The 24581-nt window shown below is 40.1% G+C and overlaps 1 protein-coding gene across 1 annotated transcript in view; it reads left to right on the top strand.

Moving 5' to 3' along the window:
- The window catches only part of PAPPA2 (pappalysin 2), a 292512-nt gene that overhangs the window by 227222 nt on the left and 40709 nt on the right, over positions 1 to 24581 (top strand). The window contains exons 17-19 of the mRNA XM_044267353.1: positions 14385 to 14553; positions 15951 to 16086; positions 18405 to 18514. Coding sequence (XP_044123288.1) covers positions 14385 to 14553; positions 15951 to 16086; positions 18405 to 18514 — 415 coding nt within the window. The remainder of the gene's footprint in view (positions 1 to 14384; positions 14554 to 15950; positions 16087 to 18404; positions 18515 to 24581) is intronic.

Raw genomic sequence — 24581 nt, 5'->3', positions numbered from 1 at the left:
GAGTTAAAAAGCTTAAGGCCTTGGCTCTGTTCTGTTGGGTTGATGATATAATAAGATGATAGTATAATATGGTATATTATGATATAGTAATGCATCGATTGATATACTATAATAATAATAATATGTTTCAGTATATTATTAGACAGATGAGGAAACTAAGACCCAGAGTATCATTAGCAACCTCCCCACAATCACTCAGCCGATTTGTGTTCAACAATTCTGACTCCAAAGCCCATGTTCTTGGCTAAGAAGACTTTCAGTATTGAGCAAATTACTACGTCTCTCTGGACCTTTTTTCCCTGCACATCTGTAAACTAAGGGGGAAGCTTGAGTGATTTCCAGCTCTAGAAGTCTGTATTTTATTTTCTATCTCAGTAGAATCAATGAGAGGAGTTAACACTTTGGCAGAACACCATTGAGAGAAGTGATACATAACAATTTATTGCCACCAGAAAAAAAAAATAGAAACAAAAACAGAGAAACTGTAATATATTACTGCACAGGCACAATATTAGTGGGTGCTACTTAAGGTAATACTTGGAGAACTCGGGTCTGAGTGAACAGTCAAGGTTTTATCTTCTTCCTCCAGATAGGTTTTGGTGAATTGTTCTCTACTCACACCCAAGATGATTGATTGGATCCTGGTCTTCCTTGAAGACTGAATATGGGTACATTTTTAAGATCTCTAAAATTGAGTTTAAAGATTAAGTACTTCCCTGAAACTTCCCTAAAAAAGAAAATTTAGTCAAAATGCTAGGAAGGCTTTCCTTAGTCCAAAATTCATCTCGGCTTAGTGGTAATGCCCATAGGTTCTGGGATTAATGAGATCCAAGTTTGAATCTTAACTCTGCCACCTATTAGTTCTTAGACCTTGGGTAAGTTACTGATCTATACTGAACATCACTGTTTTTATTTACAAAAAGGATATTAGGAAATAGAAGTACTTATAGCTTTTTATAAGGATTGAATTGGATAATAGATGTAAAGAAGTGAACACAGTTCTTAGTCATATGACGCTTTAGGTCGGCAGTTCCTGGTATTTTATCATTACCATTATCATCATCAGGTTAATGACCCTTGCAAAATGACCGTTGCTTTTGGTGTGTTTAGCAGGTAAAGGTCTTTAACAAGGAAAACACTCAGCTACATTTTTATCAGTGGCTATTGTCTCCCATCCATTGTTGATGGCCTATACACCTGAAAAACAACATAGGGACAGAAAGACTGAAGCTGGCATTCCAAGTAGGACGTACAGGTCTTTGGTAACCAGGGCCAGTGGGAGAGTACCCTTCCTCTGCCTACAAAACACCCACACACACACACACACACACACACTCACACACACTCACGAAAACAGGAAGTTCATGAAATTTTAAAAATATATTTGCCGTTCCCTCCCCCAAATAGAACCCCCTCATGCTGCTTTCAAGTCAGGGAGTTATCTAAATACTACAGTAGACCATCCGAGGGAAAAGGGTGCTGTGGGGGGGAAAGACACAGAAATGAAATAGGCAGCAAGATAGAGCTGGACATATTTCAAAAATTGGGGCAGGCACACAAGGTCAGACTGTTTGGGGAGCAGAATGAAAGGGCATGTCCTGGAGACGTCACTTAGATTTTGAGACTCTTGATCTTTTTGAATTGTACCTTGAACTTCTGAGGTTCAACTGATTTTATTGTATCATAGAAAGGGAAAGAAAGACTTGGCTAATGAAATGGAAATGTGTAGTTTAAACAAATGCTAACCCTCTTTAAATATACCGAATTTGCAATTTCTAAAGTCAGTAAAATAATCTACATAATTTTCAAACTCTGCCTCATAATCTTGTGCATATACACATATGAACAGCTGTTAAACCTATGGGTATGCATAGACAGAGACACATGTGCTACCTATGGTTTGCCAGTTAAGGGACATACTATAATCTCTATGTACACTCATGCATCTGTGAGAAATAGAACTTTGTTTTCTTTCCATTAAGATGTTGTCTGGCTTTATAATTAGTGCTTACAGTAAATACATTCAAAGTTTATTCTTGGAATCCTCAATTCTCTTGCCATTGTAGGATAATGTGAGCTTTAGGCTAATTGATTACAGCCTCTTTTGGCATCGAAGTGACTAAACCTCTTCGAGCCTTGGCCACTCCAGTGCACACCTGGGTGCAGGCCAGCTCCCTGCCGCAGGCTTCATGGGGCTCCAGCAATTGGCATGCAGGCCTTTACTTTAAACACAGCGTTCACTGAACTCATCAATTTCCCTGTGACCTTCAATCTTAAGCTAGAGAACATCTGATTGTAAAACTGTCCTTCCTCTTTTGATATTTTATTGACTGCTGATTTATCTATTAATCAAGAAGAGTAATTTTCAAAATATTATATGAGATGGCAGTGGATTTTACACACACACACACACACACACACACACACACATACAGACCAGTAGGACTTTCTTCAACCCATACTTTCTCTCCCTGATGCCTTTTCTTTGCTTCCCCCCCCCCACCCCCCCACCCCCCCCCACCCCCCCCCCCCCGCCCCATTCTCTGTCTCAGGCTCCTGCTAATCCCTTCCTTTGGCCCGGTGAGTGAGCATTTTCATTGTGACCTTGCCTTTGCTGTCTAGGGGTGGAGTCAGGTCAGGCCAAACTGGTTTATAAACCATCTCCTGAAGGACCCTAAGTGGGACGAAAATCTGAAGAACTGAGCAGGGTGGGAAGACTGAGTAGAACATTAACACTGACCACTCATCTCACACACACAGGGAGAGAGAGAGAGAGAGCAGAGGGAAGGACAGAGGAGTGTGGTTGAGTAGATCTGTTACTGGAGCTAATAATTTCTGCTGCTCATTGAGAATTGTTTGTGCTATTCATTTTATTACATACTTTATATGCACTAACTTATGTAATCTTCTAATAAGTCTCTAAGGATGCTATTATCAACCCCATTTTTCAGATAGGAAAACTGAGAAAAGAAAACTGAGTAATTTTTTTTTTTAAACCGGAGATGTATTTAGAGCCACATCTGGAGTTCAAGCGTTTGTGTCCTGATTCCAAATCATCTGCTCTTCGCCACTGTATTCCTGATGGGAATCACCCACTACAGCCACTAAAAGCCTGCTGAAGGTCACTGGGACCTCTGACTCTTTGTCTTTAGTCAAGGAAAGTTTCGAGGAGAATGTTAACCAGCTTTTTCATTCTAGCCCACATGAAAAAGGTGCGCTATTAGGCATACTGCAGACATGAGATTCCACCATGTAAAATCCACAAAAGTCCTTAGGTATATCACAACCTTCTAGAAGTCCTGATAACTCCTTAACAGGTTTGGGTTTTACTGTTTCTGTGAATTCTAGACAAGGAGGCACAGAAAGAGCTTTGCTTTCTGAAAGCGGCCAGGGACATGCAGTGATTGAATAGTTAATTCCAAGGTGAGGATGTGGATATGTGTTTGCACTGTGAGCACTTCTTATCAGGCCTGTCTATGAGTTGGACTGACCAGGAGCAGAGATCTAACAATACCTGGAGGAATTTATACATGAAAACTTGGTGAAGATAGGCAAAGGATTTCTTGCAATGAGAGAACCTGTCCTCTGAAATTGAATTCATACATTTTGTGGCCCCTTTCTTCCAGATTTTTGTCCCAGCTGCCTTCCCCCAAGCTCTTTTCCTCCCCATAAAATAAAGCAAGAGAAAATTGAACATATTTCAAAAATGAGGGTGGGCACATATATACTTTTCCCATTTACACTTGGCCAAGATTTCAAACAGACTCTACCTTTCACTCCTCTGGGTTCTTGCATGCATTAATCTTCTGGCAGGTATGTTCTTCTTCTCCTTCCCTGCCTAATTGAACCCATCTCTTAGTATTTCTTTCCTCATGTTCTTCATGTCCCAGGGAAGTGCTGGGGGCTCCCTCTTTGGGCTCCTATAGGTCAGTATTCTGGTTCTCTTATGGTATTAATATTTGTTTCTAAAACCATATGACCTAATGTAATGCATAGGCATGTAGTAGATGTTCAGTGAATATTTGTTGGCTGGATGTATGAATGGACAAATAACTGAATGATGAGAGATGGGTGAGGCAAGAGATTCCTATTTAATAGTATTTGTCTTGGAACCAGTTCACTCCTGCATTTCATTGTAACCACTGGGTCCTCAAATACACACTGAAGGGAATGAATTTTAGAATTCTGCAATAATGTTAATTGCCGTTGTATATGTTTGGGTTTAAATTGCATGCGTTGCAAAAACTTCAGAATATTTTGAAATCTGGGGGTAACCTGATTTGGTAGATGATAAACCCTGTTAGCTCCATGGAGAATTATGTGAGAGGCCCAGCGACTCATGCAAAAGAGATTAAGTGGGAGCTACTGAACTCAAAATGAGAGAGGCTAAGGTTAGAAAACTAAGGCAGGGCAGCAAAAGTGGAGAAGGAGCCCCAAACTTGAGTTAGGTGTTCAGACCTGGGACAGGGCTTTATTGCATCTGCCAACTTGGAGGCCTAAGTTTTAGTAGCAGGAAGACCAAAGACAGAAGTGAGGGGTGGGGCTTTGAAGTAGAACTATCTGTGTACTTTTAGGACTTAGCACACTGCTCATTTTGACAGAGAGGCTCTATTTTACATGGAAGAAGAGCTTTGGAAGGGGCATTTTTTTTTTTTTTTTTTTTTTTTTTGTGAGTCAGGGAAAAATGGAAAACCAAAGCCAGTGTGTCTGGTGGGATGGTCCTACTAATACTAATTCTTGTCCAGTGGAGTGGACTGAAGCTAAACCTCGAGGGCCTGCTGTGCAGAGGTTGGGCTCGCTGATGGGCTGTGGACTGACCATGACCAAGGTCTGCCTGCTCTTCGTTGAGGAGATTGGCTTGAGAAACCCAGTCTGCAGTTTGTTAAGAGGGTGTCACACTCCCTGATTTTGGAAGTGCTGATGGTTCGCCCAGGGGTGGGGTAGAGAAGTTTGTCTTTTAACAGAGCCTAGAGTAGTGCTTCTCAAACTTGAATGTGCAAAGGAATCACTTGGGGATCTTGTTTAAGTGCAGATTCTGATGGGGTCTGTCTCAGGTGGGATCTGAGATTACGCATTGCTGACAAGCTCCTGGGAGCTTCTAGTGCTGCTCTTCTGGGGACCACACTGTAAGTGGTAAGGGGCTAAACTGTATTCTGAGTAAAGAGGCTTCAAATTTCAACTCGAAAGCTGACCGTGTGCCACACAAAACACTTAGCCAATGAATGCTTCCTTTTCCGAATCTATGTTATGGAAATAATGCAGTTACTTCTTGCTTTACACCCCCTTTTTAGGGGTGTTCTATGTGGTAGTATTTTGTGACATGCAGTATAAATGTATGAGGTAACAGGAGATAGTTTATCTGCAGCTCCATTTCTAGGAACAATCGTGCTTCCATACTGTGATTTAGACATTGGCATCAGATGGATCATGGTACCAATCCTTTTTCTTCCATTAACAAGTTAGATAACCCTAGGCAAGTTATCCTACTTTTCTAAACCTTACTTATCTCATCTATAAAATAAACATTTATATACCATACATTGTGCTGGAGAGTGAAGATATAATAGTAAATAAGGTCTTAATCTCACCGAGTTTACATTCCAGTCGAGGAGACAGGAAATAAATTACTAAAACCAAAAAAACCCCAATATAATTAGAGTATGCATTCCTTGAAAGACACAGGTACTTTGATTAAAAGCCAAAAATAACAAAAGTATAAAATAAGGTTGCTCTGGGGTGGCAAAAATTATTTTTAGATAGGAAGAAGAGCCAGTCAGAAGAACAAAAAGAAAAACACAAGCAGAAAGAATAGCACCAAAGTCCTTTGGCAGGAAAGAACTTGGTTGTACTCGGGATTCTAAGTCCAATGTGGACAAAGAACATTAAAGAAAGTGAATGGGGTAGATGAGGTCAGAGAAAGTGGGAACAGATTACGCAGGACCTTGTGACTGAGAAGTGAGAAAGTTTGGATTTTTTTTTTCCATACAAGAAGAGGAAATTTGAAATGTTCTAAGCAAGAAAATGGCATGATGTAATGTATTTATTTATTTTATAAAATATCTCTCTGACTGGTGCTTGCCAACTGGATAGGAAGTGATCCAGAGAAATGGGGTATCCAGTTAGGAGGTGAGAGGCAGGAACTTGGACTAGCACTCCTGACAATAGAGAAGCAAGAAGTATGGGAATAGATTCTGGAGATATTTGGGAGGAAAAGCTGAGAAGACTTGCTGATGGATTGAATCAGATCAGATGGGGGGGTGGGAAAAAGGTAAGATTGAAGGAGTAGAATCAAGGATTTTTTTTTAAGTTTCAAATTTGAGCAACAGGGTAGATGATGGTATGGGGGTGGTAGAGGAAGAGCACGTGCAAAGATAAGGTAATGAAGAACTCACATAATAATAGTCCTTCTTACATGAGGGGGTTAAGAATAAAATGATAGAGTTATATATTCTTCTGCACAATTCCAGACCTTAAGTGCTCAATATTTTATTGTTTTTCTGTTATTGTTATTTTTCTTGAGGGACTACCCATTGGAGACACCAGATCCCCTTGATTGGTAAAGACATGATAACTCTCTTGGACTCAACAATCATATTTATATTTTCTCCAGTGAAAAATAAATATTACTTTTGTGAAAACTCTGCAGTGGTGATAGAAAAATGGGGTAGGGTAGACTCATGTGTGCCTCAAGCAACATCAATCAAATTTTCAGCCAAGTCTTGATTACAAGATCTTTATTTCTGGCAATGGTGTAAGAAGCAGAAAGAGCACAGCTGGATTTTCAGCACTAGGTGGATACCACGAGTTCTGGAAATTGGAAAAAGCATCTTCTAACTTGGAAGTTATGGTGATTTGTCTGGAGTAGTTTGAAGGAAAATAAATACAGACCTTCCTCTAGCCCCAACTCCTCTCATGATGCCATTTACAGAGTAAGTTGTCTTGCTATAACTGTTCCTGTTTGGTCTTTGCTAAGCAGATAGCCTTTTTAACCAGGGATGTTAGGTATGTGATTTTGCTCTCTGATTTCTACACCTAAGATTAATTTTTTCCGTAGATAGGTAACATAGATTTTAGTGGTTTGCCAACCCGGCTCCATATAAAAACTGCTGGCCAGTTAAAAAAATAGAGTGTAGGGCAGTCCCAGGACACCTGATTTAGTAAGAGTGTCAATCTTGGTTTTTTTAAGTGTCTCCTGCATGATTGGTCTACAAATGTCACTTGGAAGCCATCGGTCTGAGGATTGGGGTGTTATATTATGATTTGAAAACCCTGCATTCTGTTCTTTCTTTTGGCAGTGAATTGCTTGCAAGGTGGCATTGTGCAAGTCACTTCATGGTTCCTAATGTGATAGTTTAGTCTCTTTTACTCCACTGGAATGAAGAAAATATAGACAGCTAATAGTCAGTGAGTAGAGAGTTTCATGTGAAGGACATTTCAACAGGACTAGCAAAGAAGCTTGGAATCCCTGGCCTGGTGAGGGTCTGCCTCTGTGCATTGAAGTAGTAGTCAATGCCATCATTCTTTGAAATGCAAACCTTCACGTCATGGTTTCAAAGGGCCTCTTAAATCTTGATTCATAACACCTTATGTGAAGGAGTTGAACCACGGTAAATAAACCAGTTTTCTTCATTAATGATTTTAAAAGGCTCAGAGGACACTCTTTAACACTAAACTTAGAAGAGGGAGAGCTGTGGCATCTCTGGAAATTGAAGTCTTGCCATTGCTATAGGCTTTCGTCCCCTTCAAGGGTCCTTTGTGGAAACCAAATTTCCTGGAGCTAAGAGGAATCCAGGACACTGAATTCTTGCCACAATCACGGTCTCTTATGGCCAGAACCTGCCCCTGGCACTCAAGTGCTAGGCTCTATAACATGGGATCTTAAGGTTAGTGCCATCAACAGGGATTCACAGGCATGGACATGGCACGAGTGACACAAGGCTTGCTATTGGGCCTTGAGGAATTGACCAACCAAATGGGTTGTGAGCAGTCTGAGGGTAGAACTTGAAGTGGATCATCTGTTAAGAGGGCCATGTAGAAGCTGTGAGAGTTGCATGGAGAGATGGCCATAGGAGGCCATTCCCATACAAGGGAGAAGAAACTGGGAAGGAGAATCCATGAAGTTGAGGAAGCAACTTCTATAGAAAGGGACTCCTATAGAAAAGAAAGGTCATTTCCTAGGGAATCAGGTTTGCCTCCCAACCTCCTCTCATTCCTGCCTGTAGTGTCTCCTGTGGAATTCATAGGTATCAGTGGGAGCTGTGCTGCTTTCCTTTCTGTCTTCCAGCATTCTCCTTCTCTCTGTTTCACTGATACTGCTGGTGGTTTGCATCAGAGGGCCTGTCCTATTGTTTAGCTACCACCTACAATGGGCAATCACTCTTCCCTGTGCAAGTTTGATATATCTACCTTCACCACTGAGGTTAATAAACTGGCAAGGAAATATATGAAATTGGCATTCTTGAATGGTTCTTCATGCTGGGCAAGAAAAGGGAGGGCTATTGAAGAGTTCCAACCAATTCAGAGAAAAATACTACATGAAGTCAAAATATTATCGTTTTGGCCAAGCAAGGGTTTTCCTTTATAACCATGCTGACATGCAAGGTTTTACAGCCTTGCCTCTCCCCTGGTGTCAGTGGTATTGCCTGCTCTCACCAGCTGGAGGATGTCAGTTCAGTAGAGGTAGGGGAAGGATTTCATCTGTGGGAGGTAGTAGAAAGAAGAGAGTCCCTGGGAGGATATAAACTCTGTAATGTGAAAGAAGAGTAGAATATTCAGCCTATAAGAGGGACAAAAAAGAGTTTAGTTATAATCAACTACAAAACTTTCATTGAAAATAGATTTGAGAAGATATTTTTAAGTGGCATCTTCCTTCAGGGAAAGAAGGCATATACTTAATAGTACATAGTGTGTGATTTTATTTATATAAATTTCAAGAACAGGCAAACATAATCTATGCTGATGAAAGTCAGAATAGTGTATATTGCAAGGCTATGGGAAGGTTTAACTGTAAGGAACACCAGGGAAATTCTGGAGCGCTGGAAATACTCTATATCTTGATCTGCATGATTACCCAGGTGTATTCACATGTAAAAATTATTTAAGCTGTATACTAAGATTTGTGTAATATTCTATATGTAATTTTTTACTCAATACAGAAATTTAAAATGAATCATCTTCTCTCTTTTTTTTTTTTTTTTTGCCAGACTTATAAATATGGTATCAGGATAAAGGACATCTGGGATATTGAATAGGATAGAGATGCTATTAATATTCAAAGTGGGCTGTAGAGAATGAAAAGAAGAGTTAAATTGGACACAGTTGGGAGGACGACAGGCTTTGGCAGCTACTCACCTAGGCCCTGGTCCTAATATACTTTTTACTGTGGATCTTTGAGCTAGCTTTAAATTTCTCTCATGCTCAGTTCCCTTCTATACATGGTTAATAATATATTTACCTTAACTGCCATTTGGAGGATTCAGTGAAATAATGTACATAGATATTTTGCCAAACATCTAAAATATAACTCAAAAATAGTATTATTAACAGATCGTAGATATATGTTCATAAGCCATGATGCTTAAGAATTCTAGTCATAAAATCAAACTTCTACCCTGAAATATTCCTGGGAATAAAAGTATGAATCTCAATAACTGTTTAACATCGTACTAAAGAGTAAAAAGCTGAAAGCTTTTCCTCTAAGATTAGGAACATGACAAAGATGCCCACTCTTGCTGCTTTTATTCAACATAGTATTGGAAGTCTTAGCCACAGCAATTAGGCAAGAAAAAGAAATTAAAAACATCCAAATCGGAAAGAAGTAGCACTGTCACAATCAGCAGATGATATGATACTATATAGATAAAACTCTAAAGATTTCACAAAAAATCATTAGAACTAATAAATGAATTCAGCAAAATTGTATTTAATAGTTCAGTGAAGAACTAATAAGTGAATCAATAAAATTATTTCTATATACTAATAACAAACAACTACAGAAATTAAGAAAACAACCCCATGTAAAATTGCATCAAAAGGAATAAAATGCCTAGGAATAATTTTAACCAAGGAGGTAAAACACCTGTATACTGAAACTCAAAGATGTTGATGAAAGGAATTGAGGAAGAAAAAATAAATGGAAAGACATTCCATACTCTTGGATTGGAGAATGAATATTGTTAAAGTATCCATACTACCCAAAGCTATCTACAGATTCACTGCAGTCCCTATTAAAATCCCAATGGTGTTTTTCACAGAACTAGAAGAAACAGTTCTAAAATTTGTATGGGGCCAAAAGACTCTGAATAGCTGAAGAAATCTTGAGAAAGAAGAATAAAGCTGGAGGTGTCACACTCCCTGATTTCAACCTATACTACAAAGCTATGGTAAAAAAAAAAATGGCATTGTTATAGAAACAGACATTTCTATCAATGAAACAGAATAGAGATCCCAGCAATAAACCCACAAATATATATATTTTTCATATATATATATATATAAATTTACAACAAAAGAGCCAAGAATATTCAGGGGGGAAGGGACAATAAATGGTGTTGGGAAAAACTGGTCAGCCACATGTGAAACAGTGAAACTAGACCACTGTCTTACATCCTACACAAAAATTGACCCCCAGTGGATCAAAGATGTGAATCTAAGGCCTGAAACCATTAAACTCTTAGAAGAAAACATAGGAGATAAATTCTTCAGCATTGGTCTTGGCTTTGGATTTTTGGATTTGATTCCAAAATCAAAGGCCACAAAAATAAACAATTGGGACTATATGAAACTAAAAAACTTCACAGCAAAGGAAACCATCAAGAAAATGAAATGGCAACCTACTGAATGGGAGATAATGCTTGCAAATCATACAACCAATAAGGGGTTAATATCCAAATATATAAAGAACTCATACAACCCAATAGCAAAAAAGCCAAACAACCCTATTAAACAATGGGCAGAGGATTTAAATAGACGTTTTTCCAAAGAAGACATACAGATGGCCAACAGACACATGAGAAGATGTTCAAAGTCACTAATTGTCAGGTAAATGCAAATCCAAACCACAGGGAGATATTCTTTCAAACCTGTTAGAATGGCTCTTAACCAAAAGAGAAGAAATAATAGTGTTGAAGAGGATGTGGAGAAAAAGGAACCTTTGTATATATTTGTGGATGTAAATTAGTGTCGCCACCATGGAAAACAGTATGGAAGATCCTCAAATAACAAAGAATAGAACTACAGTATGATCCAGTTACTCCATTTTTTATAAAAAAAATAAAAATAAAAACATTAATATGAAGGATATATGCACCCCTATGTTAATTGCACCATTATTTACAATAGCCAAGATATGGAAACAACCAAGTTTCTATCAGTGGATGAATGGATAAAGAAAAGGTAGTGTATATACTTATTCCATAGCAGAATACTACTCAGCCATTAAAAAGAAGGAAATTTTGCCATTTGTGACAACATGGATAGATCTTAAGGATATTAAGTTAAGAGAAATAAGTCAGGGAAAGACAAATGCCATATATTTTACTTACACGTGGAATTAAAAAAACCAAAACAAATGAACAAATAAAACTCATGGATACAGAGAACAAATAGATGGTTATCAGAGGGGAAGGGAGTTGGGAATAGATGAAATGGGTGAAGGAGGTCAAAAGTGTGCTGAAAATAGTAACTGGAGTTATTGTGGTGATCACTTTGTATATATATAAATATCAAATTTTCGTGTTGCATATCTGAAACTAATGTTATATAATAACTTTGCCCCAATAAAAGCTAACACTCCTTCATTATTTCTAAGTGGAGACTGTTCAAATTATGTTAAACTATTAAAATTTATTTAAATTAGTTGATACTTTGAAAGATATTATTTATTTGAGAGAAAGAGAGAGTGCACAAGCAGGGGGAGTAGGAATGGGAGAAGTAGACTCCCCCCTGAACAGGGAGCCTGACACTGGGCTTGATCCCAGGACTCTGAGATTGTGACCTGAGCTGAAGGCAGATGCTTAACTGACTGAGCCACCCAGGTGTCCCTATTTAAATTATTTAAAATAAAGAGCAGTCTGTGCTATAGGACCTAGGGCAAATTATTTCACATTTCTGAGTATGTTTCTTTTAGGAATAATAATACTATTTCATGAGGACTATTCTGATCATTCAGTCTGTTACCATGTGTAATGTGCTATGCAATATGCCTAACACACTGTGAACTTTGGTTCGATTATTCTACTTGAAAGATACTTAACTAATGCCAGATGTAAGTCAGATATTATTTAGGGATTATTATGAGGAATTAAAAACAAGAATTAAGAACAAGAATAAGGCACAATCCTTGCCTTCAGCAAGTTTCCACCTTACTGGGAAAGAGAGACATGTGCACATTTATAAAATGATGTGATAAATATTTTACTCAGTGTAACGTTGGAATACCGGAGAAGTACACAGGAGGCATTGTATAATGACGTTACAGTCATAAAAAGTTGTGGGCATATTGAAATTTAAAAAGAGCATCATGGCCCTGGAAAATAATAATTCAAGGCCTCCATATGGTTGAGTCCATGGCCAAGGAATTATTTCTGTTTTAGAATCACAAGCTGGTAACCAGGATTGCTCTGAATCAGAAGTGGATGCATTAAAACAGAAACATGGAAAGCTCCTTCAAATTGGCAGTGAATCAGAAGGGGAATGGAATGGAATTCACAATACCAAGACCTAATTCTGTTGACATCTTTCTACCTCGAAGCAGCTTCTCTGGTTGGAGGCCATGTTCGTGCATGAGAAGGAAAAGCAGTTCTTTCAGGACAGTGTTGAGTCATGCCTACTTTGAGAATCTGACGAAAGCCATGAATGCTGTCCAGGGAAAAGATGGACTTGGAAATAAACAAAATGGCCATAGTAATCTCTAGTGAGGTTCTTGCCCTTCTAAAGTTCAGGCTAAGAGTCTCTCTTTTAAAAGAAAATCTCGGGGCACCTGGGTGGCTCAGTGGGTTGAGCTTCTGCCTTCGGCTCAGGTCGTGGTCTCAGGGTCCTGGGATCAAGCCCCGCATTGGGCTCTCTGCTCGGTGGGGAGCCTGCTTCCTCCTCTCTCTCTGCTTTCCTCTGCCTACTTGTGACCTCTCTCTGTCAAATAAATAAATAAAATATTTAAAAGAAAATCTCTATGCTGCACCTTCTCCCTTCTCTGGAGAACTGAGGAATATTGGCAACTTCCTCAATTACCTTACCATATGAACACTGCTGATCCCCACATCACTTCTGAGTAGTCTCCCGAGTGTGTGATAACTTCTTCTTTCCTTCATCCCACCTAGCATTTCCCAGTGCACTTAGGTGTGAGGCTTCTCTGAGATGAAAGGCTTAAATAAAACCCAACTGTAAATAATCTAGACCCTGCACTGATATTTATCAAGCTCTGTTGAGAGTCAGGTATCAAGTATTATAGGTATCCCTTGTTTTATTGTGTTTCGCTTTATTGTGCTTTGAAGATATTGCAGGGTTTTTTTGTTGTTTTTTTTTGTTTGTTTGTTTGTTTTTTGTTTTTTGTTTTTAACAAGTTGAAGGTCTGTGGCAACCCTACACTGAGAAAATCTATTGGTACCATCTTTCCAACAGTATTTACTCACCTCAAGTCTCTGTGTCGTGTTTTGGTAATTCTCGCAATATCTCAGACTTTTTCATTATTACTGTATTTGTTATGGTGATCTGTGATCAGTATTCTTTGATGTTATTATTGTAATTGTTTGGGGGCACCATGAACATTAACCATATGACAGCAAACTTAATCAATAAATGTTGTATGTGTTCTGACTGCTTCACAGACCGACTGTTGTTCTCCCACCTTCCTCCCTTTCCGTGGGCCGCTATATTCCCTGAGAAACAACAAAACTGGAATTAGTCCGTTTAATAACACTACAATGTTCTCTAAGTGTTTGAGTAAAAGGAAGAGTCACGTGTCTCTCAGTTTAAATAAAAATCTAGATGTGATTAAGCTTTCCTTGTTTTGCATACTTTCATGCTATTGCACACTTAATAGACTACAGTATAGTACAAACATAAGTTTTATATGCGCTGGGGGCCAAAAAATTCATTTGATTCTCGTTATTGCGAGATCTCCCATCATGGTGGTCTGGAACAGAACCTGCCATGTCTCCAAGGTATGCCGATACCATACGATAGCTCTTGCTATCACTGCTAAGTGTACACTACGATTTTTACATCCATGACTTAGAAGTTAGACTGGTGAGGTAGGACATCTGGTTAACCAGAACCAACTGCTCCTACCTATTTGCTAATCCTTATTCCATATCACTAAGAACCAGTCTTCTCCCATGACCTCCTTGTGGGAGTCTAATGGGCTATTTTGTTTCATGTCTCATCAGCAATTTCCTGAAGATACAGTGCCTGGAGGGTGGAATCTGGGAGCAAGGCAGCTGCGTCCCAGTGGTGTGTGAGCCCCCTTCTCCTGTCTTTGAAGGCATGTATGAATGTACCAACGGCTTTGAGCTCAACAGCCAGTGCATGCTCAACTGTAACCAAGAAAGTGGAAGGGTAAGATGACTTGAACTTGGTTTTGGATCAGACTGTGCTCTAATCTTGATGATCAATCCAAGAATGTTGACTAGAAATGATCAGAGCGAATCCCAATAGGCAGGGGCTTACTAAGTTGGGATTCTGCAGGTGTGTTGATATTATTCGATAGAAAATTCGGAAGATAACCCCATTTTTGGAATAGTTTAGAACTTCCTCTTGGATAAAAGGAAAAGGAAACACCTGATGGGTTGGGTTCCTGGGTAAATTCCAAAAAATGACAGGCTTTTTATTTTGCAGTGTGATTATCTCCCATGGATGGCCACTGACCTAACCTGGCTCTGAAAGCTGATGTATTTTTCAATAGAACAGAGTCTTGATCAGAAACACAAATTTCTCGGCAAAGGCAAAGCTGAAAACACTATTTGACTACCATTCTCCCTAGTATTTTGGCATGAGAGGTCTCAAATGAAAACCACAGTCTTATCGTGGTTATGTGATTAAAATCAATTTTAGTTTTGACTCTTTTCAAGCACCACACACACACACAAGACAGGAAGTTAAGCCGACTTCCTAGGCAGAGATCAATGACCTTGACTGCTCTCCTGACACATGTCTGTCTCAGTGTCCAGCACTCCATGGTAAGCACTGCTGGACAGATGTGAAAAGAACATGCCATGAAATGAGACTCCTGAGAAATCAAACACATCCGTTTGCACTGATTGTTTAAGGCCTCAAGGAGTTGGCCCCAGATGAAGGGAGAGTTATCTACAGTTTCTAAAATCTTGCTTTCTTGGGTTTTGTGAGTTAACACTGTTTTCTCTGTGAACTGTGTACAGTAAGTATCCTTTGTGATTATTGGGGATGTGGAGCCAAGAGTCACACAAGCCAGCACACATATGGAGAACTAAAATAAAATAAAATTTTGGTGAGATCAAAAGCAACTATGATGTGTCTATTTAAGCAGAAAGTAAAAATACCTTTGGAAAAATTATGAATTGGTTTCACCGGATCATACCCCCTTGAAAAAAAAAAAATCTGACATTTGCTACAAGCAGCGTTTGTGTGCTTGTATGGATGAATCCATGCAAAACAACACCATCTGTGAAAAAAATTTTGAAAATATCTCCAAATATGTGGGCTACAGTTAACAATTCACAGAATCCATATATCCAACACATTATTAATAAATTTTATTAATGACAAAATTGTTCATGATTTCTTCACATCCAAACATCAAAAGATTGTCTTGACTTTTTTTTTTCGGTCAGTAACAACATGGTTTATTATTTCAGAAGTATCTTTTAGTCCAGGTTCTAAGAGTTGGAGAAACTACCATTTCATCAGACCACTTTTTTCCCCTGCTCTAAATGAAGTTAACAAAACAAGCATGGACGTGTTTACCTTTGATATTCTAGCGTCCCATCCTCTGCACTAAGGAGGGACTATGGACTGAGGAGTTCAAGTTGTGTGAGAACCTGCAAGGGGAATGCCCACCACCCCCCTCGGAGCTGAATTTTGTGGAGTACAAGTGTGAACAGGGATACGGAATTGGTAAGTTTGGGAAGAGGTTGTAAATTCTGCTTTCAAATAATCCTTTTATTAGGCCTGGCTGGAGTTTGAGTCCAAGCCATTGTTCTCCCTGAGGAGTAGATGGAAATGCAAGTTGACTTTTAGGTGGTTCAGTAAAAAATAAAATTTATGTCAAACTCCTTCTTTTTACCCTTCCACATGCGTGTGACATTGGTGTGGCTGCTGAGCTCTTTGTGGAATGTCTGGTCGTGTTCCCCACTCGCTGCAGGCAGGAGGTGGAGTTATTTGTGGCAGGAGTTGAGTTTAGTCCAAGAGGAAGGGTGGGAATGTGTAGCCAAGCACCATGCCTGTGCTGGGCCCCTTCTCTGGTCTTCCGGCAGTTTTTACTGGAGCAGAGAGTTCCTAAAAGGGATGATTTGAGATTGCATTTGTTCAGGTTGCTCTTCAACCATTCTTTCCCTACAGGGGACCAGGCTCCAGAACCTACAGGCAAATTCTTAATCAAGTAATGGCAACTAAGGGTCTCTGTGGTCGGAGCTGATTTATAGTGATGTTAATTCAATTTGGCCCTGGCTGGACCTAAGCATCACAGAAAAGAGATGCTGTTTATGGAAAACTTTGTAAGATTAACCCTGAGTTCTGAACTGCATAAGCAAGGAATAATATTTTTTTAAGATTTTATTTATTTATTTATTTTAGAGAGCAAGAGAGAAAAAGAGGACACCCATAAGCGGAGGGAGGGGCAGAAAGTGAGGGGAGGCAGAGAATCTCGGGCAGACTCTGTACCGAGCATGGAGCCCAACATGGGGCTTGATCTCATGACTCTGAGCCAAAAATCAAGAGTTGGATGCTCAGCTGGCTGAGATACCCAGGCTTCCCAAGTCAGGAGTAATTTCATGCCATTCTAACTGCATAATGCCAGTGGGCATAATTTGAGTGAATAAGAAAGTTTGTTAGTTTCAGAGATGGTTCTCTACCATCTTTAGGTTGTTCTTTGCCCCAAGATATCTCACGACCAGGCATGGAGTAGTGGGGTGCTGGGACAGGGCCTCTTGAGTGGTGTTTCATGAGCAAAGTCTCATCTCCCCACTCTCTAATTTCTGCATTAAAATGTCACACACTCACATATATAAAGCTCTTGGGAGTCATGTAGCATTTTGAATTATTTTACAAGTTTGCAAAAAAACATAGAAGTAGAGACAGCGAGAGCCAAAAAGAAGCTTGGAAACAATCTAAGCAATTGCATGCAGCTCTGTATCTGCATACAGGGGGTCTCTCCCAAGCCTTTCCAACCTCAGCAAAACCAGAAAAAGCCCCAGCGATCTGGGGTATATATCATTCATTCATTCCTGTGTTCAACACTCATGGCGGATCCCCACCAAGACAGTGGGAGAGCAAGGACGGGAGAAATCCTGGAAGCTGAAGTCTGAGGAGGATTTCAAATTCAAGTCAGAGATGAAAGAAACATCTGGACTCGGTCCTCAGGTACACGCAGTATTCTGAACTGAGGCTAGAACCAGAGACCATTCTAATGAAAGGCCTCTACAGGTGGGCTCTCACAGGTGGGCTCCGACTCGGTTTCGTGTATATTCGTAGATAGAAATCTGTAGATGAGGAAACAGAGAACCCTGGGAGTATGTCATCTTTGGATAGAGTTTTAGAAGATACTTGAGCCCCACATACAAGGGAGCAGAGCAAGATTTTCCTTCAGGAGGCTAACACATGACCAAAGTCTGCTTCTAATTTCCTGTTGCTTCCTCTTTTAATCACATAGGTTTCTTGGCTGCCAGCATAATGATCTTCAGTGGAACAACAGACATTATAAATCTGCCTTCATAATTTCTGGGCCATTTTTTTTTCCCCAGCCAGTAAATTCCTTAGGTAGTGACTGCTATGATTATAAGTCTTCCAGAGATCATATAAGCAGGAATCATATTGAATGTACTTAAAAGGCATCAGTCAGTCAGCTTAGTCTTTGGCTGGCCAGAGTCCTAGAGTAGGGTCTTGGAGGTCTGCAGGACCAGGAGTTAAACTTTTATGGCTGGATCATGCAGGGATTCAGAGTATCCAGAGGAGGGGCCATATGCATCAGAAAGAGGAGTGGGCATCGTTTCAAGGGAAGGTAAGTTGGGGTAGTGGATCTTTAGCAATGAGTGTAGAATTATCCTTATATGTACATAGTACATGAGTATCAGCCCTGCCTATAACCATGATAATGTGGTGACCCAAAACGTAGACAGTAATTGCTCTTAAAAAAAGTCAAAGTTACTTTATTGCAGGATGAAAAAGACAGAGATCTAAGAAGTTCAAGTCTCTGCTGTAAATTTCTGTTCTTTCAGGTGCAGTGTGTTCCCCGACGTGCGTAATTCCCCCTAGTGATCCTGTAATTCTGCCTGAGAACATCACAGCTGACACTCTGGAGCACTGGATGGAACCTGTCAAAGTCCAGGTGAGGAAAGGGACATTTTTTTATGTGTCAAGGATGTAAGACTACTAGGAAATTCTCGACTGACAGCATATTCCCTGGAGTAATTTCCGAGGCTTTCAAAGCAGCCTTAAAGCAAACAACCACATGGATCATTCCTAGAGAGAAGAATTAAATATCAGGAAGAGAAAAGAGGAAACTTGATTTTTAAAAAATGGGCCCCAACCAAAGGACACTTAAAAAGATAATCTAGAAAGAAGACTTAGAGCCATAAAGAATGGTAATTCAGGAAGGAAATGGAAAAAGAAGATTACTACTAATGAAAAATAGGACTGGAGAACTTAGAAGAACACAAAGAAATGAAGGAAGTTGACATGAGGATGAAGAGGGAAAGATAATTTGGAAAAGGTGAAGATGAAACTGAAAACAGGGAAAGAATGACCGAAGAGAGTAAGAGAGAGCTGCCTTTCCTGCCTACTCTTTCTGAACCCTGAGATCTTCTCCCTGGGTGCCCTGGAAATCAGTCAGTTGTGGGCAGGACCCACTACCTTGACAACCTCTTCTCTGGGCTATCCTTTGGTTTGTATTCTCCATTGAAACCCTGAGGATTCCCCTCCCTGCTTTCCCCCCTGGGCCCAGGAGAGGGGCACCTGCCCTCTTGTCTCCTCAGGGCCACTTCCAAACCATTCTCCCCGTCTCCTCTCTGGAGTTCCCCACATTTGAATCTAATGCCAACAGAGCAAACATCATCTTTTGACATCTTCTAACTCCTGGGTCACTTCCCCCCATTTATTTCTTAAACACTTTGGCTCCTGGGTCATGTTGTATTAGCTGATACTCCTGCAGGATTCACTGATTTCAATCTCCATACCTCTGACACTTCCAAAACCTGGGTTCTTAGTTCTGTGGCCTCCTTTCCTCCAATGATCACGCTTACCTTTCTGACTTCATCCCTTATAGGCTTTCTTTGGCCCACTCTGATCTTCACACAATGGTTTCATGGCTGATTCTCAGAAAGCCATGCACATTCCCACCACAGTACATTTACTCTGTGGTTCCCTCTGCTTAGAATGCTCTTCTCCCAGGCTTCCTCGTGTCTGGCTCCTTGGCTTTCTTCAGAATTTTACTCAAATGTCAGGGGCCCTGTTTGACGATTTATCCAAAATGTTAACTCCCCTAAAACCTTTGTCCCCCTGTCCCTTTTTTATTTTTTTTCTCCTGAGGACTTACCATTACCAGGCATGCTATATATTTTCCTTATTTATCTTATTCTGTACCCTTTCTGCTGCTAGAATTAAAAGCCCATGGAGGGAATACTGTCTGTTCCATTCGCTACTATGTCCCCTGATGCTATAACTGTTCCTAGTAGGCAGAAAGTGCTTAATGAGTATTTGAGAATAAATACATGAAAATGAGGAAGAGAAGGCTGTACAAGATCTGGATGGAGAAGATCGTGTGCTAAATTGGTTATTTCTCCTTAGAGTGGGGAGGGTTGGGATAACACAGAGCCTGGGAGCTCAGTTGCTTTATTAGACTCTCTAACAAAGAAAATCCTTGGAAGACTGTTCTTAAGGGTCACCTAGAGATGTCCAGCTTTTCATTTGGAAACCATCCTCAGATTGCTTCTTTTTTCTCACAGGCTAATTGTGCTGTATTAGCAGGGATTTGTGTCAAAGCAGGAGGATCAGAAAAAACTACTCCAAGTACGATTCCGGAGAGGGGGGATGGGGAGTAGTGTACCCCTATTAATTCAGTCCATTGTTCATTGAACAAACAGTTGTTAGGACTTACTGTGTGCCCTGGAACGGGGCTAAGTGCTGGGAATATGGAGATGAGAAAATGATAGTCCTTCTAGTTATGAGCCTTACAATCTGGCCATGAAAACATTTATAAGAATGCAACACGGGAAGTGGTTTGGTTGTGGTAGAAGTGCTGTGGGAACACCCAGGAGGAAGCAACTAATTCTTCTGCTCAGGAACTTCAAGAAGAATCCAAGGACCAGAAGGCTTTTTCTCTGGGTCATAAATTATGATCATGAGGAATGTTCTAGAGGGTTAGGAATGGTAAGAAGTTCTCTGTGGCTGAAACCACGGGTATGTGTGGTGGTAAGGGAGAGGAAAGATGGGTACTGGCATGATGAGACAGGGAGAGGCAGGTGGGTGAGATCCCACAGAGCAGGCCATGCCCCTCCTAGGGCAAAGAACCGAAGGAGGACACTGAGCAGGGTAGAGCAAACCAGGAGCCTGAGGGCAGGGTGAAGACTGGATTGGGGTGGGAAGGAGAGAGCCAGAGAAACACCTTGCCTGGTTCTCCCACCCCTGGCCTTTCTAGACTTTACGTCCCACTTCTAGCTGGAATTACAGCACCCGGAGGAAGACTCCTGGAATAGCCCCTGCCTCCTGTTTCATGGAGTGCCAGATGGTCTAGACCTTCTCCTTCAGCCCCTTAAAGTCTTCTTCCCCAGGGAAAAGACTTCTCTTTCTCCATTAGAAGCCGAAGGGGGAAAGGCTTAGGATATTTCAGACCCTTTTCTTCCTCTTGAGACATAAACTGCTTAAGGAACTCTTCTCCACCCATTTCCCTGTAAAGGCATCCAGTGAGAGCAGTTAGTGGGGTTTTGGGAGGCCAGAGTGCAGGCCTTCCGGTGATTGGGGGTCTCCCATTTCTGTTTTCTAAGTGGCGCATTCAAAGGAGAGAAGTTCGGTTGTCTCCATGAATATAGCAGGGGTACCGATACCGGAGGCGTTGACTGTCTCCAAACTAGAAAACGATATTTTCTATTTTTTGAAAGCCTCCTTTTTCTTAACTGTCCTTCAGGGGAGTCATTATTATTTATTTGCCCCTATTCCATAGCTTTTTCTTTACAATTATATTTCTAGTGACTTTTACAGTACTGGGAACCTCATTGGTGTCTTATAAAAATTAATTGAGCAAGCAAAGACATTGTTGCACCATTTTCTACTTTCGAAGTGAATGTCTGCTTCCTAGACAAACTGGGCCATTTCGGCAGCTCTGCACGACTGTGTAATCACATCCTTGTCCCTTTCAAGTTGCCCACCCCAGAGAGAAAATGCAGAGTACCTTTTTCTCCTTAAGCCAAACATTAAGTGTTATTGTCTGTATCATTGCATGTGTCATGACCCTGGTCTAATCAGTAAATCCAGGTTTTGAAACAGGTTATTCAGGCATGATTTTTGAAGCTGATAGCATCACAGAAATGTTGTAGACCTTAGAATCAAAAATGTATTTTTAAAAAACCTGAGTTTTAACTCATAATCTCTGTTATTCATCAGGTGGATAATTTTAGGCAATTTTACTGTTCTGTACCTCCATTCCTTTGTCTGTAGGATAGACATAATAGCTATTTCATAAGGTTAGCATGAGTATCAGATGAGAAACATGGATAGAAATTAACTCTGTCCTTGATGAGGAACACTGTTTCTTGATTAGGTGCCATTCTTCCTAGAGACAGGATGATTTCCCTCATATCTATCTGCTCTTCCCATAATCAATGATACTGACCTTCTTTGTGATTTGGGGATACAGCTATCCTAATCCTAATTTGCATAATTTTAGAGGCAATCTCACTTTATTGGAGCTTTTGGGACTTGTGTCCTATTTCTGTGTGAAAACAAAGGGAAGTAATTAGCTCCTTCTCCTAACATGGAGGAAGAAAGGTAAGAACTCACAAAATGAGCCTCATTTTGCAAGAGTAATTTGTCCTGAGAAAACATCCAAAGGTCAGAATTTTAAAAGTTGAATACATAATTGATAACATAACCCAAATCAAGATTCTTTATGCCCAAAGAAAACCCAGTGTTAATTCAGTGGTTAACATGAATTATCATAGAATGTCCAAAGAAGCTGTCATCTGTGACTCTCTCAACAATTCCATGGGGCGCCTGGGTGGCTCAGTGGGTTAAGCCTCTGCCTTCGGCTCAGGTCATGATCTCAGGGTCCTGGGATCAAGCCCCACATCAGGCTCTCTGCTCAGCAGGGAGCCTGCCTCCCCCTCTCTCTCTGCCTGCCTCTCTGCCTACTTGTGATCTCTCTCTCTCTCTGTCAAATAAATAAATAAATATTTAAAAAAAAAAAAAACAATTCCATAGATATAATGAAATAAAGGAGCCTTGTTTACCAAAAAAAAAAAAAAAAAAAAGCTTACATGGGATGCTTTGTTTTTAGGAAATTAAAATTTTATCATAACAGAAAATAAGAGAAAGGAATCAGTGCAAGCAACAGTAATTGCGATGAGCTTACTTTTGTATTCCCAGGTCCTCAGAGATAAGATTATACACCAGCCATATATGATTTCATGATGTCTGCTATTCCATGGCATCCAGTAGCTCCTGAGCAGCGGGAAATCTAAACTTGTCCTCATAAATAAGAGAAAATGCCTTATAAGCCAAAGCAGTTGTGTTAAATGAAACTCTTCATTAAAATCCTTATAACTTACATTGATTTATCTTGGGGGTTGTTCTGTATTGTGCTTGATCTTAAATTTTGGTGTCCTTAAGAATCACTTGGGCAGTTTTTAAGAGAGACAGAGCTGGGTTCCACCCTTCAGAGAGGCTGGCGATGCCACAAAGCACACCCAGCATTCCACTGTAATGCTTTGAAAGACACTGCTATTACCAAATAAAATGCTGGCAACAGCAATATTTTAAATACAAGCACGTCTGTTTGGAGCCTGGCTCCTTTGTTTCGTAAATGGTGATCTCCTTATTTCGTGCGAATCCCTATCTCCAATACTTCAAATACCTTTATATCTGGCAAGACTACAGAGCAAATGAATTCAGTTGCATCATTTTCTCTAGTCTGCTTCCAATGACTTCATTCTTTGTAATAAAAACGGTATCTTACAGTTGGATAACATTTTATTGTTTTCAAAGTTGTATATAGAAAATATATATTTTTATGTATTTTGTTTAATTTCATTTTATTTCATAATTTCATTTTAATCTTATCACAAACCAATACACTAGGAAAGAAGGATTTAATTATCCTCGTTTTGACCAATAAAGTTGACGTTGGATGATCTGTTCAAGCTTGACGCTGGAAGTGGAGAAAGAAGTGCCATCAACTTCTCTGATCCCAAGTCCAATGTCATCTCCCCTGAATCACCCTATTTGCCATGGTTGTTTCTTTCCCCTGCAGTGTACTTGGATCAGTTTGCTCATCAAATAGAAAAGAAGACACTGCTCTCAATTATAAGAATCCCCTCATTCCTACACTTCTCTTATTTCCTTTCTTCCTTCTCTAACAAAAATAATTTAGTGCTCGCTTTGGCAGCACATATTCTAACAAAAATAATTTAGAGAGACTGTTTTCTATAATTCTACTTCTCCCTATTGTGAAAGAGATTGTTTCTAAAGAACCAACAAGTATACTTTTGAGATGCCCACAAACCTTATTTGCCTTCCCCTGGGGTTCTACAGGTTTTTAGACCTGCGAATGATACCTGACTTCTAAAATAATATACTCTCTATTGAAAGGGAGAATTTCTGAGAATTTAGGTAACCTGGGGTTTTGATGAAAAACAACTCGAAGTAGCAACTGGCGTAAGGAAGAGTGAAGTCCCCCAAGTTCAAATACTTGCCCTTTGGTGGCCTCCGCCTCTTCAGCAGCAAGGGCCAGGATAATATTCTCTATCTTGCAGGGCTGTTGTGAAAATTAAAAATAACCCTTCTGAGATGTCTTACCCGGTTTTTAGCCTATATAGTTCTGAAGTGAGTAAAAATGAAATTTTGGTTCATTTAGTACAAATCTTACTTTTGGAAGTTTCCTTCCTCTCTGAACGGGTATCACCAGTTATCTTTATGAAAGAGAAAACAGAGAGTCCTCTGGGTTGTATACTCTGCTCACTGGTGTGCACCCACGAGTGTAGACAGAAACATGTGGATCATGTGTTTCTTTTTTCTGCCCCTTTTACAAATGGGGCTGGGAAGGGAATTAATGGCCATTCAGTGTTTCCTATTTGAACACTGACTAAAGAAGCAACGTCTAACCGTTTCGGTTGTGAGACCGAGAGTCCAGATGAAAATGACTGTTATTTCTCATGACTCAAGGGCATCCTGGCTGTGGGAGACAA

This window comes from Neovison vison, chromosome 10 (assembly GCF_020171115.1).
Source record: "Neovison vison isolate M4711 chromosome 10, ASM_NN_V1, whole genome shotgun sequence".
Taxonomy (NCBI): Eukaryota; Metazoa; Chordata; class Mammalia; order Carnivora; family Mustelidae; genus Neogale; species Neogale vison.
This window is presented reverse-complemented; position numbering and strand designations above follow the sequence as displayed.